At 39.6% G+C, this 26,601-nt stretch overlaps 1 protein-coding gene across 10 annotated transcripts in view; it reads right to left on the bottom strand.

Annotated features, from left to right (window-relative positions):
* The window catches only part of PLEKHG1 (pleckstrin homology and RhoGEF domain containing G1), a 215,355-nt gene that overhangs the window by 54,449 nt on the left and 134,305 nt on the right, over positions 1 to 26,601 (bottom strand). For all 10 annotated transcript variants that reach the window (XM_073337635.1, XM_073337636.1, XM_073337634.1 and 7 more), the window contains one exon: positions 2,763 to 2,863. In XM_073337635.1, the coding sequence (XP_073193736.1) occupies positions 2,763 to 2,863 (101 nt within the window). The remainder of the gene's footprint in view (positions 1 to 2,762; positions 2,864 to 26,601) is intronic.

The raw sequence follows: 26,601 nt of genomic DNA, 5'->3' as shown, positions 1-26,601 counted from the left end.
AGAACTTCATTTCAAGTTTTAAATACAGTACCTGATTGGGTGGGGAGTTTGTCTTAGATTATCTTTTACACTGAAAAGTATTTGTAAGGACTTCTCTGGGAAGGAGGGGCAGAGAAGCAAGACAGCAGAAACTGGTTAGGAGAGAATTTTTCTTCCCTATGTAAGGAGTGAAACAACATAAGCCACATTGGAAAAAGAGAGTGGGGTCTTCCTCCATGATATGAAGCAAGACAGAAGGAATATATTCAGGTGCTCTCTTCTGAGAAATGGCAAGGGGAGCTTTCAAAGTAGAGAGGGCCATGACGCAAGCACTGGAACTAGCATCACAATAGCAACTTTGATAATTGGTGCAGTCTAAAACTCAACAGTGGTTCAGCTACAAGAAGCAACTTGAACTAGATCACAGTCTACCGTGTCTTAGTAAAGACCACAAAATCCCAGTATTACAAACCCTTATGAAATCACCATAGATAAATCCTACCATGTGTGTACAATAACCACGTTTTAAAATTAAGTGACCGATCTTTATTTCTCTGAATACCCATAGGCATCAAAATCCACATTCCAGATGAATGGCCAAAGACAAGTTTGGAAAAACAAACTCACTTTGAAGCTATAAAACCACACGCACGCACTTGAAACTGCTAACTCATAACTGCCAAATGCAACTTTTTTCAAATGTAAAAATAAATAAAGTTAGCAAGCAGACTCTAGAGCGCATTTAAGACCCAGCTGCTACATGCCAAGTTTCAGACACGAGTACATTTTTATAGAGGAGAATTAAATCCCTGAATCTATATTGGGATCTATAATGAAAATGGTCAATCTTCAAAGCTACAGTCCACATAGTCCTTTAAATTGGGGGCCTTGGAAGACATTAAAGATAAACTTCTTCCAAAGTTCTAGTAAAACTAAGTATAAAGCACATGATGATTCTCTAAAATTGTAGCACAACTATTTCTCCTCAAAAGTGATTTGAAAAGTTTGTTTTTTTATTAACTTCTTAAGATCTTTGTTTGCAATTTTGCTATTCCCCTGCTACAGTCGACATACTACTAAGCAGCACATATACTAAACAGTATTTACAGTTTTGCCAGAAAAACTGCATCTACAATAGGGGCTATTGCCAGCACAGTTCTGTTGGTCACAAATCACACCTCATGCTACCCCTGACCTACGTAGCTATGTCAGCAGAAGTTTGTAGTGTACACCTTGCCCCACACAGAGTACAGGGTGATGACTGAATTCTCAACCTGGTGAGAAAGTCAAGCACTAACTGTCTGGAGGTCACGCCAAATAAGTCAAATTTGATGTTAGTAGATTGCAGGACGGAACCTGAACATAGTGTGAGGATTATATTGGTCTCTTAAATTGACAGTATTTGTCTGCTGTTTCTTACTCATATTGGGAAGTTGGGGTTCTTGCTGTTGGAGGATTAGGTGACAGCAATGGTCAAGATTATTTTTCCCTATGTCTAGCCCAGAAGTTATAATCTCAATACCATGAGATTTTATGGCTCCATCATCTTATGTTTAGGCTACTTCCATATGCTTTCCATAAAGTTACACCTTAAATCCATTCAGAAACTGAAGATTGCGCAAGATGCAGCAGCCCACTTAATGTGCAGGGTACCTCACTGTGAGCACACTGCACCAGTTTTCCATGATCTGCATTATCTGCTTTGGGTTTCTGGGAGGAGTTCTAGGCATTGTTTTTTTTCCAATAAAGCCCTAATGGACCTTCGTGAGAATCCACCTCTCTCTCCATCTGATACTGCTCCAGTTATAATCAGCAGAACCATTTTAGTCTGGCAATCCATAGGGATGGGGTCTGTTGACACGGATATTCTTTGTGATGGACTCTCAACTTTAGAATTCATTCCCACATTTTGGTTTGAGAGAGTCTGAATCTGATGACCTGCAGGGCATGAGGAAAAACAACTATTTTGGGCTTTCTGGAGAAATAAGCAATAGGCAAGGGAGTTGAGGGAGTGTAGGACACCAATATGATCAATAAAGTTTGTTCGTTTTGTTTTGGGCGGTTGACCTTGAGTACGTAGGCAAAATTATACTGCTAGATTCAATAGTGTTTTCAAATGTTCGTGAATAATACCCGGAGCATGAGATAGAGGTTTTTAAAACTTTTTTGTTATATACACCATAATTAGCTCGGGGTGGGGGACTTTGCAGATAGTTCTAAGCAATAAAGAAAGAACTAATTCTTAAACATTGATATTTTAAAAATATAAATTTATTTTTATGTATTGTTTTGCCATTTGAAATAAACTTTAGTACGTTGCAAAATGTTATCTTTATAGGGCCAAATTTCTTTCCTTTGTGGGAAGAAACTGCATATGGGACAGGAAATTCAGAAGCAAGTTTCAGTTTGCAGCATTTCCTTCTAAACGGTCTGTCAGAACTGGCAAGATTGTGGTTCTATGCCTGCAGATGTTGCAAGACCTACACAACCTGACAACACCTGTCGAGACTAGAGAAGATTTCCTCCCCTCCAAAGGCAGAAAGGAAAATACACCAAAAAATGAAGGGAAATTTTTACTTATACAATCAGCAGCTAAAATTATCAGGATGGGCATAGATGACCTAATCAGAAACATGAAACAAATCTTGTTGAGATCAAAGAAATATCAATTTCTTATTTTACATTCATTGGCTGTACCAATCCAAGGAAAAGTATTTATTTGTTTTTTTCCCCCGTTAATACAGTATCCTCCCTTGTTTTCACTTTGTCAAATATTAACTTACCTGTTGAAATGGTAGATATCTTGTATGTTTCCAAACAGAGCTGATCGTTCTTCTGTCCCCAGAGAGAGCTTGGATTGGTCAGTGATACAATCAAGGTAGTCCTGTGAAATAAATTAGAAGGAGGCCTTAAACACTCCTGTTCTTTTCTAGATCAGTAAATGGAGCTATCTTTAATTGTGCAAGAGATTAGTCCCTTCCTATCAGTTTCACATTATTATTACAGTAATCCCCTCAGTAGCTCTTCTGTGAGCAGTCATTCTATTACGAAAGATAACAATACTTATCTGTTCACTCAAACCAAGAAAATTACTGAAGACTGAATGCTACACTATATTGCTTACATTGGACAGAGTACAGTTTTTATAGCTACAGACGTACACATTTGACCCATGATAGTTGAATTGTCTCAGTTAGTTACTCAATAAAGTCAATGATGTTCTTCCATATTCATTTTCTTTTTAAATCAGTGGTTTTTAGGATTTTTTTTAAGTGAGTTATATTGGTAAGACACCTGGATTTAATAGTGATTCCATGACTAGAGGCTTGGAAAATGCAATCATTTCAAAGCTATAAAGAGGATTTGTTTTTAATCCTAAAAGGAAGAAAATGCACTCACCACCAGTTTGTACAGGATAGAACTCCTATATTTTTATCCATAAACACACAACTCATCCATGTGGACTGCTAAACTGAATGTTACATTGACATACACTCTAGCAAAGATTTATTTTCATGTCTAGAAATATGGTTTATTTAATGGCATATAAACTAGATTACTTAAAACAGTCAGGACAGTATAATTCTTGCAGGGCAATAGCTGCCAAACTCTTCCTCTGGTTCTGATAAGGGCTCTACTCCCCAACGTGTCACCTTTCATTATTGTGCAGTTACAGTATTAGGGCTCCTCAGATAAGGGCAACCAAATCCACAGAGCTGTTTAGCAGAGCATAAGTCATAAAGCAAGGAACCCAGCACATCACTACAACATTTATAAAGAAACTCTGCAGGAGGAAGGAAAACAATAAAGGAAAAGTGAAAACAGCTGAAAATGTGAAATGAAAATAAATAAAGGTCCCTTACCCTGGGGTTAGACAATGTGGTGTGGCACCGTACCAAAAGCCACACAACATTCCACAGCACTAAAAGGAAGGAACCCTGTGAGATGTCAGCTAGATCATGAAAATCTTTACAGTATAATGGCATTCCAAAGACAAAAGGGGGGAAAAAAAGGGAAAAAAAAGACAACACCACACATACAGGACCAGATTCAGCCTTAGTGTAAATCCCGCCAAGACAAATGATTTACATCAGGCATGAATCTGACCCTTGGCATTTAGATGCCCTCTCAAGAAGGGTTTTGAATTACAGAACCTGAGTCTCCATTCACTGATCCCAGTTTCCCACTAGTGGAGCTGCATTGGCTTCAGCACAATCATAGGTGTAAGAAAAATCAGGACCAGTCATTCCTGTTCCTTTGTGTTCTACCATTGGGTCACCTGCATTCCCTCCTTCACTTACCTCACACGAATTCTAACCCCAATAGTCTCCTCAATTAAAAGGATCGTTCACCAGCACCGTCTAAAAACAGCATCTTATTTCTAACTGGTACCGTTCGAAAACTGTACTACTCAAAGACAGTTTCACAAGTGGTAGGCAGCAAGTAAGCAGCATAGCCTTTATTCTTCAAAAAGGCTCTGCAAGGCACAGCCCTGCCCCACCAGTACCTCTACCAGCCTGTGACCTCATAGTCCCAGTCTGTTCTTGAAGTATGTTTGCATAATAAGTCCTCGGAACAAAGACCCTGGGGTTTTCTAAACCCTATAACTGACCTTTTGTTTTTACTCAGGAGCTGCCTAAGAATAGACAATTTTAGAAGTTTGGTGGGGCAGCTTAGATACAGCACTCTAGGTCAAAGAGCCAGACGCAAATGCAAAATAGAGCTAGAAGGGACACTTCCAGCTATAGTTTTAACTTGTGGTTCTTTTCAACAAAATGTAAAGAATGAATGAATGAATGTAATAAATTAACCTTCCCTGCCCTACCAGTAAAACCAACCATGTAAAAATGAATAATATGGAAATCTCAGGCATAATTCCCATCCTTTAAAAACGTTTAATGTTATTTTTAGCACCGAGGATTGCAACAGAATTCTGATGTTACATGACAGAACATGTTTAAAAAAACACCTACACACACTTTTTACTGAATAAAGGAAAATTTTCTTCTGCACATTAGTGCTATCTTACCTTGGTGTTCCATTTTCCCAAAAGAGGAATATTCCACAAATACTTTCACTTTTTAAATTTTCTTGTAGCCAGTGTACAGAGAATGACCTCAGTTTTGTGACTTTTTTTCACATCTCATCTAGTTATACTCCACATATATCTCACATACCCACACACTCTTGTGTCCATCACTAATTCTTAATAAGGAATAAAAAGACTTTGTACACAAAAAAGAAAAAGAGAAGAAAAAAACCAGCTCCACATGAGTTGGTGCTTTAGCTGCTGACACTGTTTGACTAGCCTATGTTTTGATACAGTGAAACTACAGATTCAAGATTGCTATTCTCTTTTGAGAAATTTCCCTTATAGCTACATTTCATCCTCTCCCTTCCCCCAAATTACTTTAGAGAGAAGTTAGGAACTCATTGTTCTATTTTTGCTTTTTGCAGATTAATGTGAACACAGTGCATCTGTTAAAGCAGATGACGGAGTTAATGAAGGGTATACTACCTCACTTTCAGGGAACTGCTGAGACTTGAGACTGCTTTCAAAATCCTAATGTCTTTTGATGGTAGGCACAAGTCTTTTGACTCACAGGCACAAGTTCTGCAACTATTAAAGTGACGTTCAACAAAGCAGAAGAGGGAAGGGGAGAGAGAAATCCTGTCCAAAATGTGTCTTTATTAGATCATTCAGATTTTTTTTTTAACTAGGGGGATGACATTTATTTTTCCCAATTAAAAAAACAAAAACAAAAAACACTTATTTTCTTTTTTTCCATTTGTCTGAAAGAAACTTGAGAGAAGAAAGGAAAGAAAATTCTCAAACTTTTTTTTTTTTTTAAGCCAGACACGCACATGTTATAGGTCAGAACAGGACATCTGGGGAAAGCTTGTGGGCTATATTAACAGCAGCATTTATATTTCAGTAGTACCCTGGGGCCAACCAAGTCAGTGCTATACAAACATATAGCAGTAGGTAGTCCCTGCCCGAAAGAGCTGTCAGTCTAAACAGGACAAGTTATAACAACAGGTGGATGAAGCAAATAGGCAGGCTGGGGTCAGGGTGGGGGATAAAGGTGAAAGGGCAACAAAAATAGGATGTATGCAGTTCTGAGCCAATCAGGAGCAGTTGTCACAACTCACCACCTGCCTAGCCCTTTTTCTGGCAGCTTTCTTTATGCCTAATGGAAGAGATTAATTTTGAGCAATCTTCACAAAGCGGCTTTGACAAAGGCCGGGCACAAAGTACAGGACAGCACTTGCATTAGTAGACAGAGTGCACCGTAAGGAAATATTATCCCCTTAATTTATATCAGCTTTATAACATCATATGTGCTATCTTTAAGGCTTCATAAACTCATTCAGGAAGTAGACGTGGTATTAGGATGCAAACCTTCAGTGGGTCAATGATGAAAGCAGATCAAAGGTTTACAGTCATGATTTTCCCCCTAATTTTAATGACCTCTTTAGAGTACGATACTTTAACCCCAAGTCAGTTACTGAAATCTACTGCCGCATATTGCGTATTAACAACTGTAATCATGAATGAAAGGTTTGAAGCTCTCAGATGACAGGCCAGGCTGCCAACGTAATGATACAGTGCAGAAACCAACAAACTTTATTAGGACTGAGCACAAGGCTTAATAATTGTATTTGTTTCTTGTCAGCACTCCTGGCCCCCACTGCCTGCGCCGAGGGATTTGTTTATAACCTTTGCCTTTATTGCTGTTTTATTGCCTGCCAGAAGGCCCAGCAAAACACATAACCTCACTTTATGAAAAAAAGAACCCTCCTCAAATTGATGTACGGTGCAAGGATTGCTTTAATGACATCACACAATTTTCTAGTCCTATTTCTTCAAACCTTTCCACACCTGGAAGAGTCATGCCAGATTCCCTCTAAGGATTGCTTGGCCTCCCTTGTTGGGTTTGACATTTTCTCAGTTTATCTTTCATCACCCTTCAAATCTATGGAGGAAAAAAATCTCCTACAAGCTCTTATCTCACCCTTCCATTGGTCTCCTCCATAATCATGTGAGAATGACCCTACAGGGCTATGAAAAGGAGATGGAAACTAACTTCAGGTTATCCAGTAAATGATCCGCAATTAGGAAATGGAATAAACTGTCAATTTGTAAGAAGAGAGTTTTGTGCAGATTCACATGTTGAGTAAACCAAGTTTTTGAAGTCCTAGCCTCAGGGAACTAAGCGCAAATTCACTGGTAGCACTTTTACCAAACTAATCACCTATGAATTTTTTGCATGTGGAGGTATTCCACTTAAAAAGTTAGCCTTAGAATAGATTGCTCAGATTGCAGACTAAAATATGGGAATACCTATGGCAAGGAGTAGTGGTTTTCAATCTGTGGTCTGTGGACACTATGTCAAAGATTTCCATAGGGGTCCGCACCACCATTTGAAATTATTTAGTGTTCCGCAAATGAAAAAAGGTTGAAAACCACTAGCATAGAGGGTAGGAACTACATTACCAAAACACACTGCATAGAAAAGACAAGGTCTTATGCCTTTGTCTTGTAAGATTTATTCAGCTCTGCAAGACATTATATGAATGTTAGAGAAGCTCCCAGTTATCCATTTACAGGATGGGACTGAACATCTTTAAAGAAGAGGATACAAAAGACACAGGTCAATGGGTAAAACTGCTTAAAACAAACTAACAATGTAGACATTCTCCTTTGCGAAAAGGCAAGCACATAAAATATGACACGTGTTGATCAATATCAACATTAAAACGATTCTTACCCACAAAATAAAACCAGATATCAAATTCACAGTCATCCTCTTCAGACAAAGGCCTGAGGTGGGAAAAAGCAGACTGACCCTACATTTTGCCTTCAATGTCTTAGTGTCTTATTCAACAATTGAGGACCCTTCACTGCAAACACTCTCCTCCAGCCCCCAACATGCTCATATCTAGAGATTTAGCAAGAATGCCTCAGCTGACTTCAAGTGTTGTAGCAGCATGTAGGAAGATAGCCAAGACTTAAACCATATGTCAATATCTTGAATTTAGCTGAAAGCAAGTGGAAAGCCAGTGCAGCCTTTGGAGAATTGTTATAACATGCTTCCTGTGACTAATACTGCCAAGCAAGTGGGCAACTGCCATCTGCACCAGCTGCTTCTTTTATGTGTATATTTTATCTACATATTTATCTGGCATCCAATGCCACAGCTTCTGGATACCATACAAAGATTAAAAACAATATTGACAAATATGTTGGTCACATCAAGCAGGCAGAATAAGACAGCTAAATGCTGGATTCATATGAGAGCAGCTCATTACAATTAATATAAAGTACAGTGAAAATGCAGTTGTAAGTAATTCACAGGTTTGCTCCTTGTTAATATATCCTATTTGCTTGACTACAGGAATCAGTCTAAGGGTTAATTTTATAAATTGTTTAAATCAATCCACTCCTTTCAAAAACCAAAACTATTTAGCTAGGACTTCTCGAACAAAGGAAGTCTCTCTGTAATATACTCACTTACACTGGCAGAAGACATGTCACTATTTTAAAACAGCTCTCGCTTATTCTGTAGTTGTTAATGAATACACCTGCTATATAAGAACAGTCATACTGGGTCAGACCAATGGTCCATCTAGCCCAGGGTTCCTGTCTTCCAACAGTGGCCAGTGCAGGTTCTGTTCATTCCCTCTGAAGCACAGGTAACCATCAAGGGATCCATCCCCTGTCACCCATTCCCAGCGTCTGACTAATAGAGGCTGGGATATGTCAGAGCATGGTTTTGCATCCCTGCCCATCCTAAATAATAGTCATTGATGGACCTATTCTCCATGAACTTATCTAGTTCTTTTTTGAACCCTATTATAGTCTTGGCCTTCACAACATCCTCTGGCAAAGAGTTCCATAGGTTGACTGCATTGTGTAACGAAATACTTCCTTTTGTTTGTTTTAAACCCACTGCCTATTAATTTCATTTGGTGACCCCTAGTTCTTGTGTCATGAGAAGGAGTAAATAAAACTTCCTTATTTACTTGCTCCACACTAGTCATGATTTTATAGACCCCTGTCATATCCCATCTTAGAAGTCTGTTTTCCAAGCTGAAAAATCCAAGTCTTATTAGTCTCTCCTTATACGGAAGCTGTTCCATATCCCTAATAATTTTTGTTGCCCTTGTCTATACCTTTTCCAATTCCAGTATATCTTTTTAGATATATCCAGATCTGCATGCAGTATTTGAGATGTGGACGTACCGTGGATTTATATAGAGGCAATATGATATTTTCTGTCCTATTATCTATCCCTTTCCTAATGATTCCCAACATTGATCGCTTTTTTGACTGCTGCTGCATATTGAGTGGATGTTTTCAGAGAACTATCCACAATGATTCCAAGATCTCTCTCTTGAGTGGTAACAGCTAATTTAGACCCCACCATTTTGTATGTATAATTGGGATTATGTTTTCCAATGTGCATTACTTTGCATTTATCAACATGAAACTTCATCTGCCATTTTGTTGCCCCATCATTCAGTTTTGTGAGATCCCCTTTGTAACTCTTCGCAGTCTGCTTTGGGCTTAACGGTCTTGAATCGTTTGGCATCATCTGCACATTTTGCCACCTCACTATTCACCGATTTTTCCAGATCATTTATGAATATGTTGAATAGGACTGGGCCCAGTCCAGATCCCTGGGGGACACCACTATTTACTTCTCTCCATTCTGAAAACTGACCATTTATTCCTACCCTTTGTTTCCTATCTTTTAACCAGTTACCAATCCATGAGAGGACCTTCTCTCTTATCCCATGACAGATTATTTTGACAAGGTCCCTCACCAAAGGCTCTTAAGCAAAGGCTTTCTGAAAATCTAAGTACACTTTATCCATTAGATTACCTTTGTCCACATGCTTGTTGAACCCCCTCAAAGAATTCTAGGAGATTGGTGAGGCATGATTTCCCTTTACAAAAACCATGTTGACTTTTCCCCAACAAATCATGTTCATCTAGGTGTCTGATAATTCTGTTCTTTACTATAGTTTCAACCAGTTTGCCTGGTACTGAAGTCAGGCTTATTGGCCTGTAATTGCTGAGATGGCCTCTGGAGTCTTTTTTTTAAAATTGGCGTCACATTAGCTATCCTTCAGTCATTTGGTACAGAAGCAGATTTAAATGATAGGTTACAGACTATAGTTAGTAGTTCTACAATTTTACATTTGTGTTCCTTCAGAACTCTTGGGTGAATATCATCTGGTCCTGGTGGTTTATTACTGTTTAATTTATCAATTTGTTCCAAAACCTCCTGTACCGACACCTCAATCTGGGACAGTTCCTCAGATCTGTCACCTAAAAAGAATGGCTCAGGTTTGGGAAATTCCTGAACAGCCTCAGCTGCGAAGACTGATGCAAAGAATTCATTTAGTTTCTCCACAATGGCCTTATCTTCCTTGAGTGCTCCTTTAGCATCTTGATCGTCTACTGGTTGTTTAGCAGGCTTTCTGCTTCTGATGTACTTAAATTTTTTTTGCTGTTACTTTTTGAGTCCTTTGCTAGCTGTTCTTCAAATTCTTTTTTGGCCTACCTAATTTTATTTTTACACTTCACTTGCCAGAGTTTATGCTCCTTTCTATTTTCCTCAATAAGGTTTAAACTTCCACTTTTTAAATAATGCCTTTTTGCCTCTTAACTGTTGTTTAGCCCCAGTGGCACTTTTCTGGTCCTCTTACTATGTTTTTTATTTGGGATATCCATTTAAATTGCTGGAAAATGTCCTATGACCACACTTAGCAGATTATTCTGATTGCTTCCACCCCTTCCCCAGTGCAAGCATTCACTAGTGACAGCAAAACTATGAATACCATTACAGCCTCACTTTGACTTAGATGATCATTCCTATCACTCCTCCAATGGCACACACTTGCTCAAATTATTTCAAATCTCTCAGCTTTCTGCCACTGCAATTTTAAATCTGCACCAGAAACGCTGACCTGTCCTCACAGGGAAGGCTGCGATCCATAAGTGTCAAGACAATTAGCTACTTTAAACAGCCACATCTAAAAGTCATCTGTGTTAGCAGCCACAGCTGTACTTCAATATATTATTTGAATTGGCTCTTTTGGTATCATATTCACAGGGAAATTTTTTAAATGCTCTGCAGAGAGAGGACATCTTTCAGTCCACGTGAAAATGTTACTATTAGACAGATGGTGAAGGAGTGCTATCTAATAGAAAGTATTTCTAGCTCCACACAATATATATGCTGTAAGTGCAGGTACAACACCCATGACTAAGGCAGCAAGTCAATTTGAAATTAATCAGAAAGTGACTTGAAATGCTGGTTCATTGTATGGTTTTAAGTAGATAAAAAATTAATTGCAATGAATAACAAGATTAAAAAAATTAATTGTGATTAATCAAAAAGATAAAGTTGAAGCATGAAGGGGCATATGAATGCAATGCCAGCTACAACAATGCCATGTGAATGCCTGTTCTCACTTTCAAGTGACATTGTAAATAAGAAGCAGGCAGCATTATCTCCCATAAATGTAAACAAACTCATTTGTCTGAGTGATTGGCTGAACAAAAAGTAGGACTAAGTGGACATGTACACTCTAAAGCAGGGGTGGGCAAACTTTTTGGCCTGAGGGCCACATCTGGATATGGAAATTGTATGGCAAGCCATGAATGCTCATGAAATTGGGGGTAGAGGTGCGGGAGCGGGTGAGGGCTCTGGCTGGGGATGCGGGCTCTGGGGTGGGGCCAGAAACAAGGAGTTCAGGGTGTGGGAGGAGGATCCAGGTTGGGGAGCGGGGGTGTGTGTGTCAGGGCTCTGGGGTGGGGCCAGGGATGAGGGGTTTGGGGTGAAGGAGGGTGCTCCAGGCTGGGACCAATGGGTTCAGAGGGTGGGAGGGGTATCGGGGATGGGCCACGCTGTTGGGGCATGGGGAGGGGAGGAGGCTCTGGGCTTGGATTGAGGGGTTCAGAGGGCAGGAGGGGGATCAGGGCTGTGGCAGGGGATTAGGGTGTGGGGGGTTCTGGGGTGCAAGCTCCGGGCAGCGCTTACCAGAAGCAGCTCCGGAAGCACGTCCCCCGCTCTGGCTCTAAGGTGCGGCCAGGCCATGGGAGCTGAGGGGACGGCACCTGTGGATGGGGCAGCGTGCGGAGCCACCTGGCCACGCCTCTGCGTACTACGTAGGAGCCGGAGGGGGGTCATACCGGCTGCTTCCTGGGAGCTGCACGGAGTGGGACAAGCCCCCGACCCTGCTCTCTGGCTGGAGCACCGGAGCGGGGCAAATCCTCGACCCTGCTCCCTGGTAAATGGTCTGATGGGCTGGATGTGGCCCATGAGCCGTAGTTTGCCCACCCCTGCTCTGAAGGTTTACACTGTTTTGTTTTTGAGTGCAGTTATATACAACAAGTAATTCTACATTGTAACCTGCACTTTCATGATAAAGAGATTGCACTACTTGTATGAGGTGAACTGAAAAATACTATTTATTTTCTTTATCTTTTTTATGGTACAAATATTTGCTTTCAAAAATAATAATATGAAGTGAGCACTGTACACTTTGTATTTTGTGTTGTAACTGAAATCAATATATTTGAAAAGATAGAAAAACATCCAAACATATGTATAATAAATTTAAATTGGTATTCTATTATTGTTTAACAGTGTGATTAAAACTGTGATTGATCGCAATTAATTTTTTTATTCAAGTTAATTTGTTTTTAGTTAATCCCGTGAGTTAACTGCGATTAATTGACAGTCCTACTTTTAAGACCAGCAATTCAATAGACAAGAACATCCAAGTTAATTTCATATATTCTTTATGGACCAAATTTTTCACATCAATAATTATCCCAAAGGAGATATTTCATCCTAATCCTTTACTGCTTCTTTATTGAGACAAAAAGGACTAATGTAATGTAAGTTTCTTCACATAAAATATATGAAATTAAGCTGGAAATTTTTGTTCTACTGAAGGGCTGGAGTCAAAACATACATTTTGTTAAACTTTAAATACATCTTTGTGTTATCTGAATCAAACAATGCACAACTTATAGGCACACACAAAGCACACATGCACAATGTCACATACGCAAGCTATTGAGTTCTTCCAACTCAGTCTCTCATTGTAATGATGACTCCAAGCATTCAGTAAAGATGACAAGGATAAAACCGGCACTACTACACCATCTCAGTTATACACAACCTCTCCAGACACGCAATTTATGGCTGTTTTCTACTAAATTCAGTTACCCAAATAAATACTTATTAGGATAGCTTCTCTGTTATATTAGCATTTTACATTGCTAGTGATGCAGTTGCCGAACTATTGTGATATTGTGATTAACTTTTTTCCTTCAATTTTATAAGAGCTTTACTTCAGATACCCCTCCTCCCACCACCAAAATTTTTTTAAAAAAAATCAGAGCTTTCCATAAAATTTGTTGGCAGTTTTGTTTGCTACGATTTATTTTGATTAAGCAATTTAATCATCTCATATGTTTTTATGAATATTTCACTACCCTACCCAAATGAACTGTGAACTATATATTCTGATAGTATATAGTAAAGTAACAAATATTTAAATGTTTTACCAATATGTAAACGTATGTATATTTACATATGTATAGTCTGATTGCCATAGATGTCTGATCCATAGTTTTCTTCTATTACATACAATGTATGTTAATTTAACATAAGATACTAATAAACCAAATGTCTGAACATTCTTAGTGCTTTTTGCCATCAAAAAAGAAAGATGGTATCTGTATCCACAGGACTGGGGAGAAAAAAGGAATTCAAAGCAAATGATTTTCAGTGACACATGATTTCTCTACAATTAAACAGTGAGTCTAGAAGCATATTTTCCAGGCAATACTAAACAGACTCAGTATAAACCTGTCACTCATTTGCCAGATAATTAAATCCTTAGGTTGCTCATTTCACATAAAACCACAAAAAAAAAGATTTTATATGACCCCACCCTTTTCTGATGCATTTTTAAAGCAGTAACTCAAAAATCATGTAATTAAATCATTATACTAAAAGAATGGTTAAATGATTTTGATGTGCCCCTGAAACACACAATTTTATAAAAAGGGAAAAGTTCTTGGTCTACAGAACATGCACTTTTTATAAGCCACTTAACTGAAGTGAAATCTTTTCCTCATCCTGTATTTATCCTTGTTCATAAACTCATGTCTTGTTTATCCTGTTTTTCTTCAAGACTATGGACAATTGCAGAACATGTAGGATACCCCAAACAAATAAAACCTGATCGAGAGGGGATGGTGCAACTTTCCCAGTCTTTGCACACAAAGTGACTGTGTAAGGAACCCACTGGGAACCTTCCCTCCAACTCCAGCTAATTTGGAAGGATGGGAATCTAGCCAGGGCATTGTGCTGCTTAGTATGACATGAAGCCAGAAGAGGGTTCCATAATCCCATAGTACATTGGAATAGGAAGCAATATCCTGAGGTCAGAAGGCAGTAGGCTTGAGAGTGCTCCAGAACCAGCATTAGAGCAGGAGCCCCAGCCAGAGGCAACGACATGAGAGCTGGCTGCTGAAAGAAGTCTGGGCAATTTGGGCCCTGGGACAGGAAGGCTGAGAGCCAGGCAGAGTCACATCCTGTTATTGGCAGGGCATCAGCAGTAGCTGCAGCAGGAGGCTAGAGGAGAGCAGCCTGAATGCACATAGGATGGTGAAGAGAAGTTACAATTATGCTGTTAACCGTATACTCCTGTACTGGACTGCCCTTGGGGTCTGCGTTAGGAACTGATCGTCACTGGTACTATAACAAAGCAATTGTGCCCAGGATTTTAGTTTCCAGTGGCCCTCGTACAGGAACAATCCATTACTCAAAACATGAGTGTGTAAGGGAACCTACTGAAGGTGACAGCCAATAGAGCCTCTGTGCTTGGGAACGCCTACAGGCCTTGCCTCCAAGCTCATGGTACACAGATCACACTGTCAGACAGCTAGAAGGACTGCGGTACCACCACACTTTCAGCAATACCCTTCGGTGGGGTCGGCAACAATCTTCCAAATACCTCATATAAACCTTTTCTTTTCACTTCGTTTGTAATCAGCAAGTTTTACCTGTGATTTAGGTGCAGAATACTGCAGTTTTCTGATTCCAAAGGATGTAGCAAAGGATGTGTTCCATAGGTTCCTTTTTTCTTTACTTACTACTGCATCACTTGGGTTTGTGGCAAGAATAAATACCAGTTAACAGGCATTCTCACTTGGTCTATGGCTAATTTCCACAGTTTGTGCTGGACTGATTAGCTTACATATTAAAGATAGATAATTCTTCATAGATAGCTGAGCAATACAAGTGGGCATCATGATACAGTAAAAGGATCCTCTATTTACTTGCTCTATGTAGAAAGGGCAAAGATTGATGGTGAAGGCATTTGATGAGAATATGATAGGAAGAAAGGCTATATATAGAGAAGGATATTTTTTAAGTTCAGCATGTCAGAGTAAGGAGGTCATGACAGATCTCCCCATACGCTGTCCATAATTGCAGAACAAGCTGAATTTTTATCCTTACCTTTCACTTACAACGAAACTGAGAAAGATATCCCCATATCTAACAATGAAAAATTCCTCCATACCCATGGTGACTTCCTCACAACACTCATTTGAGAGAGAACTAATACTGTCCTCATTTTAGAGAGGGAAATAGACAGATGTTAAGGACCAGAAGTGCGGAGATCTGGAAACGGCCATTGACTTCATCTGCACTTATATAAGGCCATAGAGGAATTTGGTATCCTAGCCAAGATTAGCAGTCAGGAATTCCTACCCCCGAGCCCTGTGCTTAGACCACTCAGGGTATGTCTTCACTACACGTCGGATCGGCAGGCAACAATCGATCCAGGGGGGATCGATTTATTGTGTCTAGTCTAGACTAGATAAATCGACCCCCGAGTGCTCTCCCATCGACTCCTGCACTCCAGCGCTGCAAGAGGTGCGGGCAGAGTAGACGGGGGAGCCGCAGCAGTCAACTTACCGCAGTGGAGACACCACGGTAAGTCGATTTAAGTACGTCGACTTCAGCTACGATATTCACTTAGCTGAAGTTGTGTAACGTAGATCAATCCCCCAGTATAGACGGGGCTAAGACATGCCTTTCTTCACATCTTAGATATATGGACAAAATAGTGCCAGTCTTTGAAAGCTGACTTATATGCAGTAAGCAGCTTGTGGTTACTTATTGTTTAGAAATCTTCCATGGCGTACAACGGCAACAGCATGGCTTAATCAGGAGACTTGGTTGTACATTATCAAGTTTTCAGAGTCAAATCTGTCCCAAGAGTTTAAATTTGATCATTTTTTTGGTAAAACCTGTCTATATAGCTCTATGGAAAAAATACTGAGGAACAAAGACTGGACTTTTCAAATATGTTTAAAAGGTGCCAGAAATTAATCAGGATTAACCCTCTCCTTTTATCCATGCCTTTTACTCCAAAATATCTGACTAAAGATATAAGTTCATAGCAACCTTTGAACCTACACATTAAATATATCAATCACTGCAGCCCACTATATTCAAAGGTGGTGCTACTTTTGCCTTTAATGGAACTGCACAACTAAAAACTATTATTTTCAAAAATAATAAAATCTCTTTTTAAAAGATTTTAAGAACATACTAAAAAACAAAGATAGACTTGTCATTGGTCATAAATTGAAGTTTACACTGCCAAGAAAGATAGCTTTAAAATTTGAAGGCCAGACTATTCAGCATAAAGAAGCTCTAGATCACTTCATACAGACAGGTGAATCTGTACTACAAACTTCTATATCGACATTTTTTTCAAATGGCATGAATACCAATGTACTAGTGTCAAACAGGGTCACCAGATAGCAAGTGTGAAAAATCAGGACTTTTTTTTCCAGGGGAAGGGGTATAGTTACATATATAAAACAAAGCCCCTAGGTATCATCGGGACATCTGGTCACCCTAATGTCAAATATCCTAATACTAAATGTGAAAAGTTGCAGTAGTCTCCATTTAAAATCAACTCTTTCAGTGCTTTAAGAAAGTCCCTGTGATATTTAGAGATGCTCATACATGGCTCTATAGATGCAAGCTGTAGTATCTACAGCAATGTTATCAGGACATCAAAATTCTAAAGTATTGCATTAGTAAATGAAAGGTATCTCAGGACTGACAGAATATCATGCAACAGAAACATTTACAAAACTCTGACAATATTGTCCACCCTAGCACAAAATTAAACTACTGAAGTGCTGAACTGGTCATACCATTTGTTCGTCAAAGCTGTGCCAAGCCAATGATGGGCCATCTTAGCAATGACAGGACTAGCCAAATGGACCCTAGACAAAAACCAGTCTAATTCTTGGGACACCTAGTTCATCACTATGATCTTCTCTCTGCCTGTTCCAGGATATTACATGGATCAGCGTTCATGTTGCACTCCTCATCAGTACCGGCACAAGCTGGGGAAGCTAACGATCTAGCCAGCAGACCAAACTCGGTGATTAATTCTGGTCACATGCCGCCTGAAGCATGTTGTACATATGCTAAGAAGATTATCAAGTCATGGCTGCAGCCACAGACTGGTGTTTGGTATCTTTACTCACAGGAGCGTGGGTAGCAGGTAAATTTAGACATTAGGAATGGAAATCTTGGGGAAAAAACCCAGATCTTTAAGCCTTTTACTGACATTCTACTGACGGGCTTTGTGAGGTCACCATCCATCAAACTTTCCAGGGACTCTTAAGAGAAAAGTACACAAGACAAAAGAAGCCATTTGTTCAGTAATTAGGACACTAAATGGAAACATTAAACAGTAAGGCCCAGCAATTAGTGTGTCAAATAGTGTCTGGTCACTGAACAGATATAATAATCTCTCCCGAAGTTCCTAAAGCTAAAGCTGCAACCTACACTGGGTAGTATCAATAGAAACTATCATTATCATCCTATAGCGGGGTGGGCAAACTTTTTGGCCTGAGGGCGACATCGGGTTTCCGAAATTGTACGGAGGACCAGTTCGGGGAGGCTGTGCCTCCCCAAACAGCCAGGCATGGCCTGGCCCCGCCCTGTATCCGACCCCCCCACACTTTTTGCGCCCCCCCCCAGTACCCCTGCCCCATCCAACCACCCCTTCTCCCTGACTGCCCCCGGAACCCCTACCCCTGACTGCCCCCCACTGCCCCATCCAAGCCCCCTCTTGTTCCTCTCCTTTCCTCTCCTTCCTGACTGCTCCCCCAGGACCCGTGTCCCCATTCAACCCCCCGTTCCCCGCCCTCTGACTGCCCCAACCCCTATCCACATCCCCACCCTCTGACCACCACCCTGAACTCCCCTGCCCTCTATCCAACCCCTGCCCCCTTACTGCGCTGCCTGGAGCACCGGTGGCTGGTTGCACTACAGCCGTGCTGCTCAAAGCACCAGAGCAGGCAGCCGTGCCGCCTGCCTGGAGCCAGCCATGCCACTGCGCAGCACAGAGTACCGGGTCAGGCCGTGGCTCTGCAGCTGCGCTGCCCGGCAAGAGCTCGCAGCCCCGCCGCCCAGAGCATTGCGCCAGCAGCACAGTGAGCTGAGGCTACGGGGGAGTAGGAACAGCAGGGGAGGGCCAGAGGCTAGCCTCCCAGGCCAGGAGCTGAGGGGCCAGGCAGGAGGGTCCCGCAGGCCGGATGTGGCCCGCGGACCGTAGCTTGCCCACCTCTGTCCCATAGCCTAGAATTTTTTTTAAAAAAACCTATCAGATGCATTTAGAAGTAGAACAACTGGCTTACACATTGCATGATTCTTCAGACAGAACATTGTTTTTAATGATATATTCCATTACACTTTTCTGCATGCAAATAAAGGTATTGCACAGATACTTTGTTTTTATAAAGCACCTTTCATCTAAAAGTCTCAAAGTTGTTGACACATCTTATAGATTAATCATCACAATGGGAATTGGTAGGTAACCTTTTTATAGATGGATAAAGCAAGGCACAGAGAACTTAAGGTATTTGATATAGTCACACAATGAAAAAGTGGCATTGCCAGTCAGAGAACCCCAAAGTCCCAAATCCTAGACCCCTACTCTGTTCAAAGAGCCTTCCTTTTATGACTAATTTATGGCATGACTGAGCACTAAAAATCTTTAAAGGCATTCTAAAACACCTTCTGAATCACTTTACATTAGACATTCTAGAAGAAAAATTACATTTATTTTAAAATACAGATAGGAAGTCTGGTGAGTCTATTTTCCAAGGAAAAACAAAAACGAACTTAAAACCAAGTATAATGAAGACAAACACATATGCTTTCTTCGCTAGCCACATGGCCAAAAATTTAGCAGGGGATTTAATTACTACCATTTCAGGGTGAGTGATAAGTTACAATGCTGAAGCAGGACATGCCAGTGGATGGTTTGTTACTGAAGGAAAAAAAAGTTTCTTTTGTTTGCAAAGGGTTTTCTTGTGAAACCACAAATATGGCAACTCTTCCCACCTCCCCCAAACAAACCCAAAAAATAAACTGCAAGACAGCACTCTCTCGACTCAAAGACATACTTTGCTTTATCACCTATTCAGGTGTAAAGGTCAGAGGTATTCTCTGGCTAACAAAGATAACACAGTTACTGACAGAATTTATATATAATAATAATGCAAGTTTAAAGATCAACAGTCAATTATTTATATATTCCAGAGAACATAGTCATGATAGCTTCCTCATTATAAAAAACAAAAAATTCTGAGAAGCTATGACCTGATTGGGAACTCACTTTGCTTTGCTTTTTAACTGGTTACATAACCAAAATTACCTTTTGCGTGATTTTGTTGGTTTGGGGTTTTTTGTTGTTGGGGTGGAAGAGGGAAAGAACGGAAATTACAATCATTTTACTTGGATCTGTCGTCATGTTCAAAAGCTATTGCAAACCTTAAAATTATCACTGAAAACTTACCTTCCCAGCATTGCTGGGGTTCATAGAAATGTACATAACACCAAAAGTTACCCATCTGCTACCAGGGAGTAAATCAGAGCCAGAGGGCAGGGGTTAGCAGATGTATTATCTATGGCTTTCTAAATGACAAAGAAGTTCTATGCATCTCACTAAATGGTAACACAACCCCACGGTCCAACCTCACTTTAGTTAGAGAGACAACATTTCACCCTCAGAATCTCTTGAGGATGACAAGCACTCCTAAATGGTGCATTCCACATATAACTACACTTTCCCCCCATCCCCTCAAAAGAAAAGAATCAAAGCTTTCCAGAGCAGAGATAGATTAACTCTCACCCTTTTATCTACTTTGATTTGCATTTAGAACAGCATTTACTGGGCTGTAAACAGACAGCATGGTTAAGTGATTTATCCATTGCTGCAAATAAAGTGAACACAATAGCAATAAGTCTTTTCAGCAATTCGATAGTTCATTGGAGCAGCAGTAGCAGCTATCTTGGCCACTTATCTTCCACTGAAAGCTTTACAAAGATTAACAGTGGATTTGTAAAAGCCTTACTTATTACTGTAGCATAGTTTACCATTTCATACTGACCAAAAAACAGTGGGTTTTTAAAGTCAGCTTTAAGTTGTTAATTATTATTATTCATTTGTGTTGTGGTAGTGCATAGGGTCCAAGTCACATTTTGGGTAGACAAAGAGATGGTCCCTGCCCCAACAAATTTACATTCTAAGATGACAGACAATAGGTGGATAAAACAAACAGATAGGGAAAAGCCCAAGGGGATTATTATTTTTTACATCAGAGTTTTCCAGCTACTAGGGACATACCGAGCAAAGGATAGGAACAGCCTTTACTGTGAGAAATGAGATAAGGCAATTATAATATCTATTAGAAATGAAAGTATGAGCCAATCACATTTAGTCAAGGCTTTATCTATTTCGTATGAGGTTAGCCTAGAACCGATCCTAATACGTCCCTTAATTTGCACATAGTATCTCCATTTTAAGCTCCGCTCTGTTGGTTTAGAAAGATATCCTTTGTTTACAATATACTTTATTCATACTGTAATAAACCCCTTCACCGGGCAGAATGACTATATCAAGAAAGGTTTCAGAGTAGCAGCCGTGTTAGTCTGTATCCGCAAAAAGAAAAGGAGTACTCGTGGCACCTTACCATGAGTACTCCTTTTCTTATATCAAGAAAGAACCTTTTGACCATGGTGCAGGCTGTAGGAGTCATAAAAGTATACATACTTATAAGATTTTAATTGTATAGGGTAAATTGGAGTATAGTAAAATCTTAATCTGAAACAATGTAAGACAAACATATAGTAAAGAACAGAATATGCACACCAGCTCACTCACTCTGGCTTTAGGATATTTAATATGGCCTATGTCCAAAAAGCAAAAATACCATGTGCAAAACTGAAAGGGCCCATTAAAGCAATAAGATTTTGCCTCAGGAGGCAAAGGTTTGAGTTACATTAGCTGATTCTTACAGGAAGCAAGAACAACTGTTTACACATGTAACAAGACCAGGTATGTTTCTGAACTAGACATCTCACCCTCCAATAATCTTAAATATGGATTACAATAACATACTTTTAAAACACCAAAAATAGAAATAAACAGAAAACATTGATTATATAAACATTTAAAAGAAACAGCAAGCTCCTTATTGGTTATTTTACAGAAACCATTTTCCATAGCAAGGAACACAAATTAGGTTAATATATCAGAATTCTGTTCTAATTTATATTGGTATAAATCCAAAGAAACTCCATTGACTTCAGGAAGTTACTCTGAATTTACATTGGGGTAACAGAGACAAATTTAACTTCAACTTTCACATATGAATATAATTAGTCAAAATTCTCTCTGCCTTTGCAGCCATTTATCCTCAGGGAAATCAGTGAGACTGCACAGGTATAAATGAAAACAAAATCTGACAATTTTTCCTTCATGTCTGAGTGTGCCAGCAGTGAGAAAGTTCACCAGAATAAAAGACCTGTGTATCTAATACCATCCACAGTTAGAAAAATCTCATCAGTATAAATATTTTTAATAGCCATGAACAAATTGTATTTGAAGGTAATTTAAATTGCTCATCCAAACCTTTTAAAGACCTACAGAGTTATTTCTGGTTAGCAAGAAAGGCGAATGAGCTAATGGAAAACTAATCTGCTTATAACTACTTTTTAAAAAGTCTTACCTTTACTTGGAATTTATCTTACTAAAATGGGAAAGTGTCACTAAGAAGCAAGATATCTCAGTATGAATTTTATTATTCTGCTTTAAATCTAAACTGAATGGCTTCTCTCTCAGTCAGGGGCAGGCAATGTAAAAGTCTTTAACTGGCCTCCCGAAGAGGGAAAAGCCTGTTTCTAAAGTGTCACACTGTTCCAGGAGAAAATTAAAGTGAACTGCTTGAACGCCACACACCTATCACCTGCATTCTCTCTTTTGTGCAGGAGATTTAAAATAAATAAATAAACTCTGTCAGCAATCTTTCTGAGGATTATATTCCCTTGCCAAACAGTAATGCCTATCCCTGAAGCTGTGGTATCGCCCTGCAGCTTTACAGGCATCATTGTGCTCGTGCATACCTAGTCTTTTGGGTTTAATGTGTTCAAGAAAATACAGATTGTGAGATTGGATGTCAGGTTCACAATAGCAGCCCCTCCCATACCAGGTGATCTCAAAACACTAAGAAGAATGTTATCGGTATAATTATTACTATTTGCTGATTACAGCACTGTCACAAAGCGCAATGGATTTATGCCTGTCTTCGGGGGGCCCAGTAAAGACGTTTAGCATCTCAGCTATCTTCTCAGCTATGTTCAAATAACTTTCCACTGAGCAGCCTCTGGAATGTTCTTAGCATTCTTTAGAGAAGGGCATTTGCTATAAGACAACCCATTTCTTTTTTGATGGGTACCAGAGTTTGTATTCTTAAATGGAAAAAACTACCAGTTATTCCCATTTTCAACACAAATTTCCACATATAATTACGCAGGAAACATCAAGCACCAAACTTAGTAGTGAAAATGATAGTTGGAGAGGGAAAGACAATGGGAACAGAAGAAGCCTATGTCTTTAAATTTGCATAAATGTGGCAACACATATTCTATTAAGAGTAATGTAGTTTTCATACTCTAGACGCGCAGAGATTCCATTTATTATAGCCCAGGCTAGTAGCGCAGGTATTGTTAAGGGTACCTCAAACTTCCCATTATGAAACCCCGTTTTCAATTGCTCACAAAATTTTGCCAAAGTTTAATAATTTGGGCTGAAATGTTAAATCCTAGGTATCTGTCTCTGGCTGAATTGTTCTGGAAGTTTTCAGCCAAAGCAGTTTAGCCACCTATGAGAAAAGTTCTAGTGAAAAATACATTGTTTTGGCCACATTAAATTCTGGCAAACTTTTGTTTCAAAAGCTCTAGTTCTCCTGTGCTTTGGAGCAGGGACTTGAAATTTGGCAGGTCCCTATGCGTTGGGGATGCGCATTTTCCCATCCCTGTGAAAATCTGCCCAGATCTGGCCAAGTTAAAAGCCTTTGAAAAATTGCAGTTGCACGTACTCAGTAGAAATGTCTTAGATTTTACCAGCAAAAGGGGAACTGAGTCAGAGAGTCTAGAAGGGTGAGACTAGGACTTGGTAGTACTTGGATGAGAATCCTGAGGAGTGGAGACTGGCTAGGTAAGAAATGTAGGACTGGAAGGGACCTCAATAGGTCATTTAGTCCAGTCCCCTGCACTGAGGCAGGAATAGGTATTATCTAGACAATCCCTGACAGGCGTTTGTCTAACCTGTTCTTCAAAACCTCCAGTGATGGAGATTCCACAACTTCCCTAGGCAATTTGTTCCAGTGCTTATCTTACACTTAGGAAGTTTTTCCTAATGTCTAGCCTAAACCTTCCTTGCTGCAATTTAAAGGCCATTCCTTCTTGTCCTGTCCTCATTGGTTAAAGAGAACAATTTATCATCCTCCTCTTTTGTAATAACCTTTTATATACTTGAAGACTATCATCATGTCCCTCCTCAGTCTTCTCCAGACTAAACAAACCCAGTTTTTTCAATTCTCCATCATAGGTCATGTGTTTTAAACCTTTAATCATTTTTGTTGATCTTCTCTGGACTTTCTCCAGTTGGTCCACATCTTTCCCTGAAATGTGGTACCCAGAACTAAACACAATACTCCAGATGAGGATTTATCAGTGCTGAGTAGAATGGAAGAATTACTTCTTGTGTCTTACAACTCCTGCTAATACATTCCAGAAATACATTTGCTTTTCTTGCAACAATATTACATTATTGACTGATATTTAATTTGTGATCCATAATAACCCAGATACTTTTCTGCAGTACTTCTTCCTAGGTGGTCATTGTACATTTTGTATTTGTGCAATTGATTGTTCCTTCCTAAGTGTAATACTTTGCATTTGTCATTATTCAATTTTATCCTAGTTATTTCAGGCCATTTCTCTGTTTTGTCAAGATAATTTTGAATTCTAATCCTGTCCTCCAAAGCGTTTGCAACCCCGCCCAGCATGGTATCATCCACAAACTTCACAAGTATACTCTCTATGCCATTATCTAAGTCACTGATGAAGACACTGAACAGACCCAGACCCAGAACAAATCCTTGAGGGACCCTACTCGATATACCCTGACAGCTTTATCATGAAACATTGATAACTACTTTGAGTACACTTTTGTAACCAGTTGTGCCCCCACCTCATAGTAGGTTCATGTAGGCTATATTTCTCTAGTTTATTTATAAGAAGGTCATGTGACAATATCAAAAGCCTTACTGAAGTCAAGATGTATCACATCTACCATTTCCTCCCTATCCACAAGGCTTGTTACTAGGGCTGTCAATTAATCGCAGTTAATTCACGCAATTAACTCACAAAAATTTATCAAGATTAAAAGAGTTAATCTGTGAAATTATCACTATCTGTGAAACCCACTGGAAAAGTGTCATGTCCCCCTTTAGAGCTGGTCCACACAGAGGATGGTAACCTACTATTGCTACCAATTACTCTGTTAGCTCCTGGATCTAAAGCTCCAACCCTACTGATGACTCATGCTGATGGCAACATGATGCCACATGATAGAACTTCTGTTTTTTCAGTTTACTAGAAAATTGGCCACAAAAAATGATGTTAAAAGGTTATTAATATTGCAAAATCAGAATCAAATCCTAGGAAATGCCAGAATTAAGGTGGTCTGTGCAACCTTAATTTGACCCTCTTGTGCCTATGCGTTACGATACAGTATTTAATTACATACAGTATATAATACTATTTTTCCCTCCGGACCCTTGTCTTATTCAGGGCACAGAATGGATCTGCTGGGGATTAATTAGGATTGTGTAGTGAAGGAGACAGCTGCATGTAGAATCCTTGCTTCAGTTGTTGCAGAAGCTGGAGGAGGTGTAGCAACTACTGTATCATAATGCATATGCATAAGAGTGTCAAATTTAGGCTGCTCAGGCCACTTCAATTCTGCCATCTGCTAACTCTTTAGTGCTTGAGTTTGCAACCTTAATAATGGTCCAAGCATAGTTTTGTGTGCATGTGTGCATAATAATAAAGTCACACTGCACCTAGCACAATGGGGTTCTGTCTTCTAGCTATCATCACAATATAAATGTTTATGAATAAGTCATTAGTAGCAACTTGTAGAACAACAAAACCATCACATTTTTCAGTTTTCCAAATATTTTCAGAGCACTAGTTAATCATGATGAGTGAATTTCTGTTTGTCTTATGTATTTTTTTTTCACTGAACCAAGTTTTGAGAAATTACATTTAAAAATTACATTTTTGCTTTTCTGCTTCCCTGCGTTGTAAGGACTCACTGCAGACCTATGTTGCAGACACTGAAGCCTTGCTGTGGACCAGTGTGCCTGCTCTAAAAGTGAGGCAAGCAGAAAGCCCAGCTAATCTGGTTTGGTATCACTAGTTTCCCAAAGTAGGCTTCAAGCTGTACTACTCAAAATTATAATTACCCCATAAGTGTCACCTGATTAAACATACCCAACAGCAGAAAAAAAGCTTGTTCTAACCCTATTGCTATGTCTGTCCTCTGTATATCCCATGCCTAAGAATCACAAAGTCATTCCTCAAAACAATAATAATTCAACTACATTTCTAGACAACATACAAAACAGTTTCCTTGAGTAGTCTTTGTTTTTAAAAGTGTGCCCTACAGAAAGAGGATCACGTAGTGAAAACCCTGTGCTAACTCCGGTCATTCATTAACTGTCTAAATACTTCTGCATACAAATTTGCAAGAAAGCTGGGGAACCTCAGCAAGCCTCTAATATCAGTTAAAAATCACAACAGCCATTTGCTATGAAAGAACTTTTTGCCTCTGTCCAACAGTTTGGTGCTGTTAGCATCAAGACCACCCTGCTTTTTGAAGACTAAAGTAATGCTACCAAAATTCCATATTTAAATAATTGACACCCCCGCCCCAAAGTGAAATTTTACTTTTCTCACCCACCTATCATCTCTCCAACTTGAGAATGCTAACTGCAACTTTCTTAAATGCTGTAAAAAACAACAGGGGCAGAGAGGGATACTGCCGGAAATATTACACTCGTCAGTCTTATCCCATGTCTAGCCATCCCCGTGTTCTTATGTGGAACTTCAGCCAGCCAGTGTTAACCATTTT

The sequence above is a fragment of the Lepidochelys kempii genome, chromosome 3 (genome assembly GCF_965140265.1).
Source record: "Lepidochelys kempii isolate rLepKem1 chromosome 3, rLepKem1.hap2, whole genome shotgun sequence".
NCBI classification, from domain to species: domain Eukaryota; kingdom Metazoa; phylum Chordata; order Testudines; family Cheloniidae; genus Lepidochelys; species Lepidochelys kempii.
The sequence above is the reverse complement of the archived record's forward strand: the minus strand, read 5'-3'. Positions and strand labels throughout refer to the sequence as shown.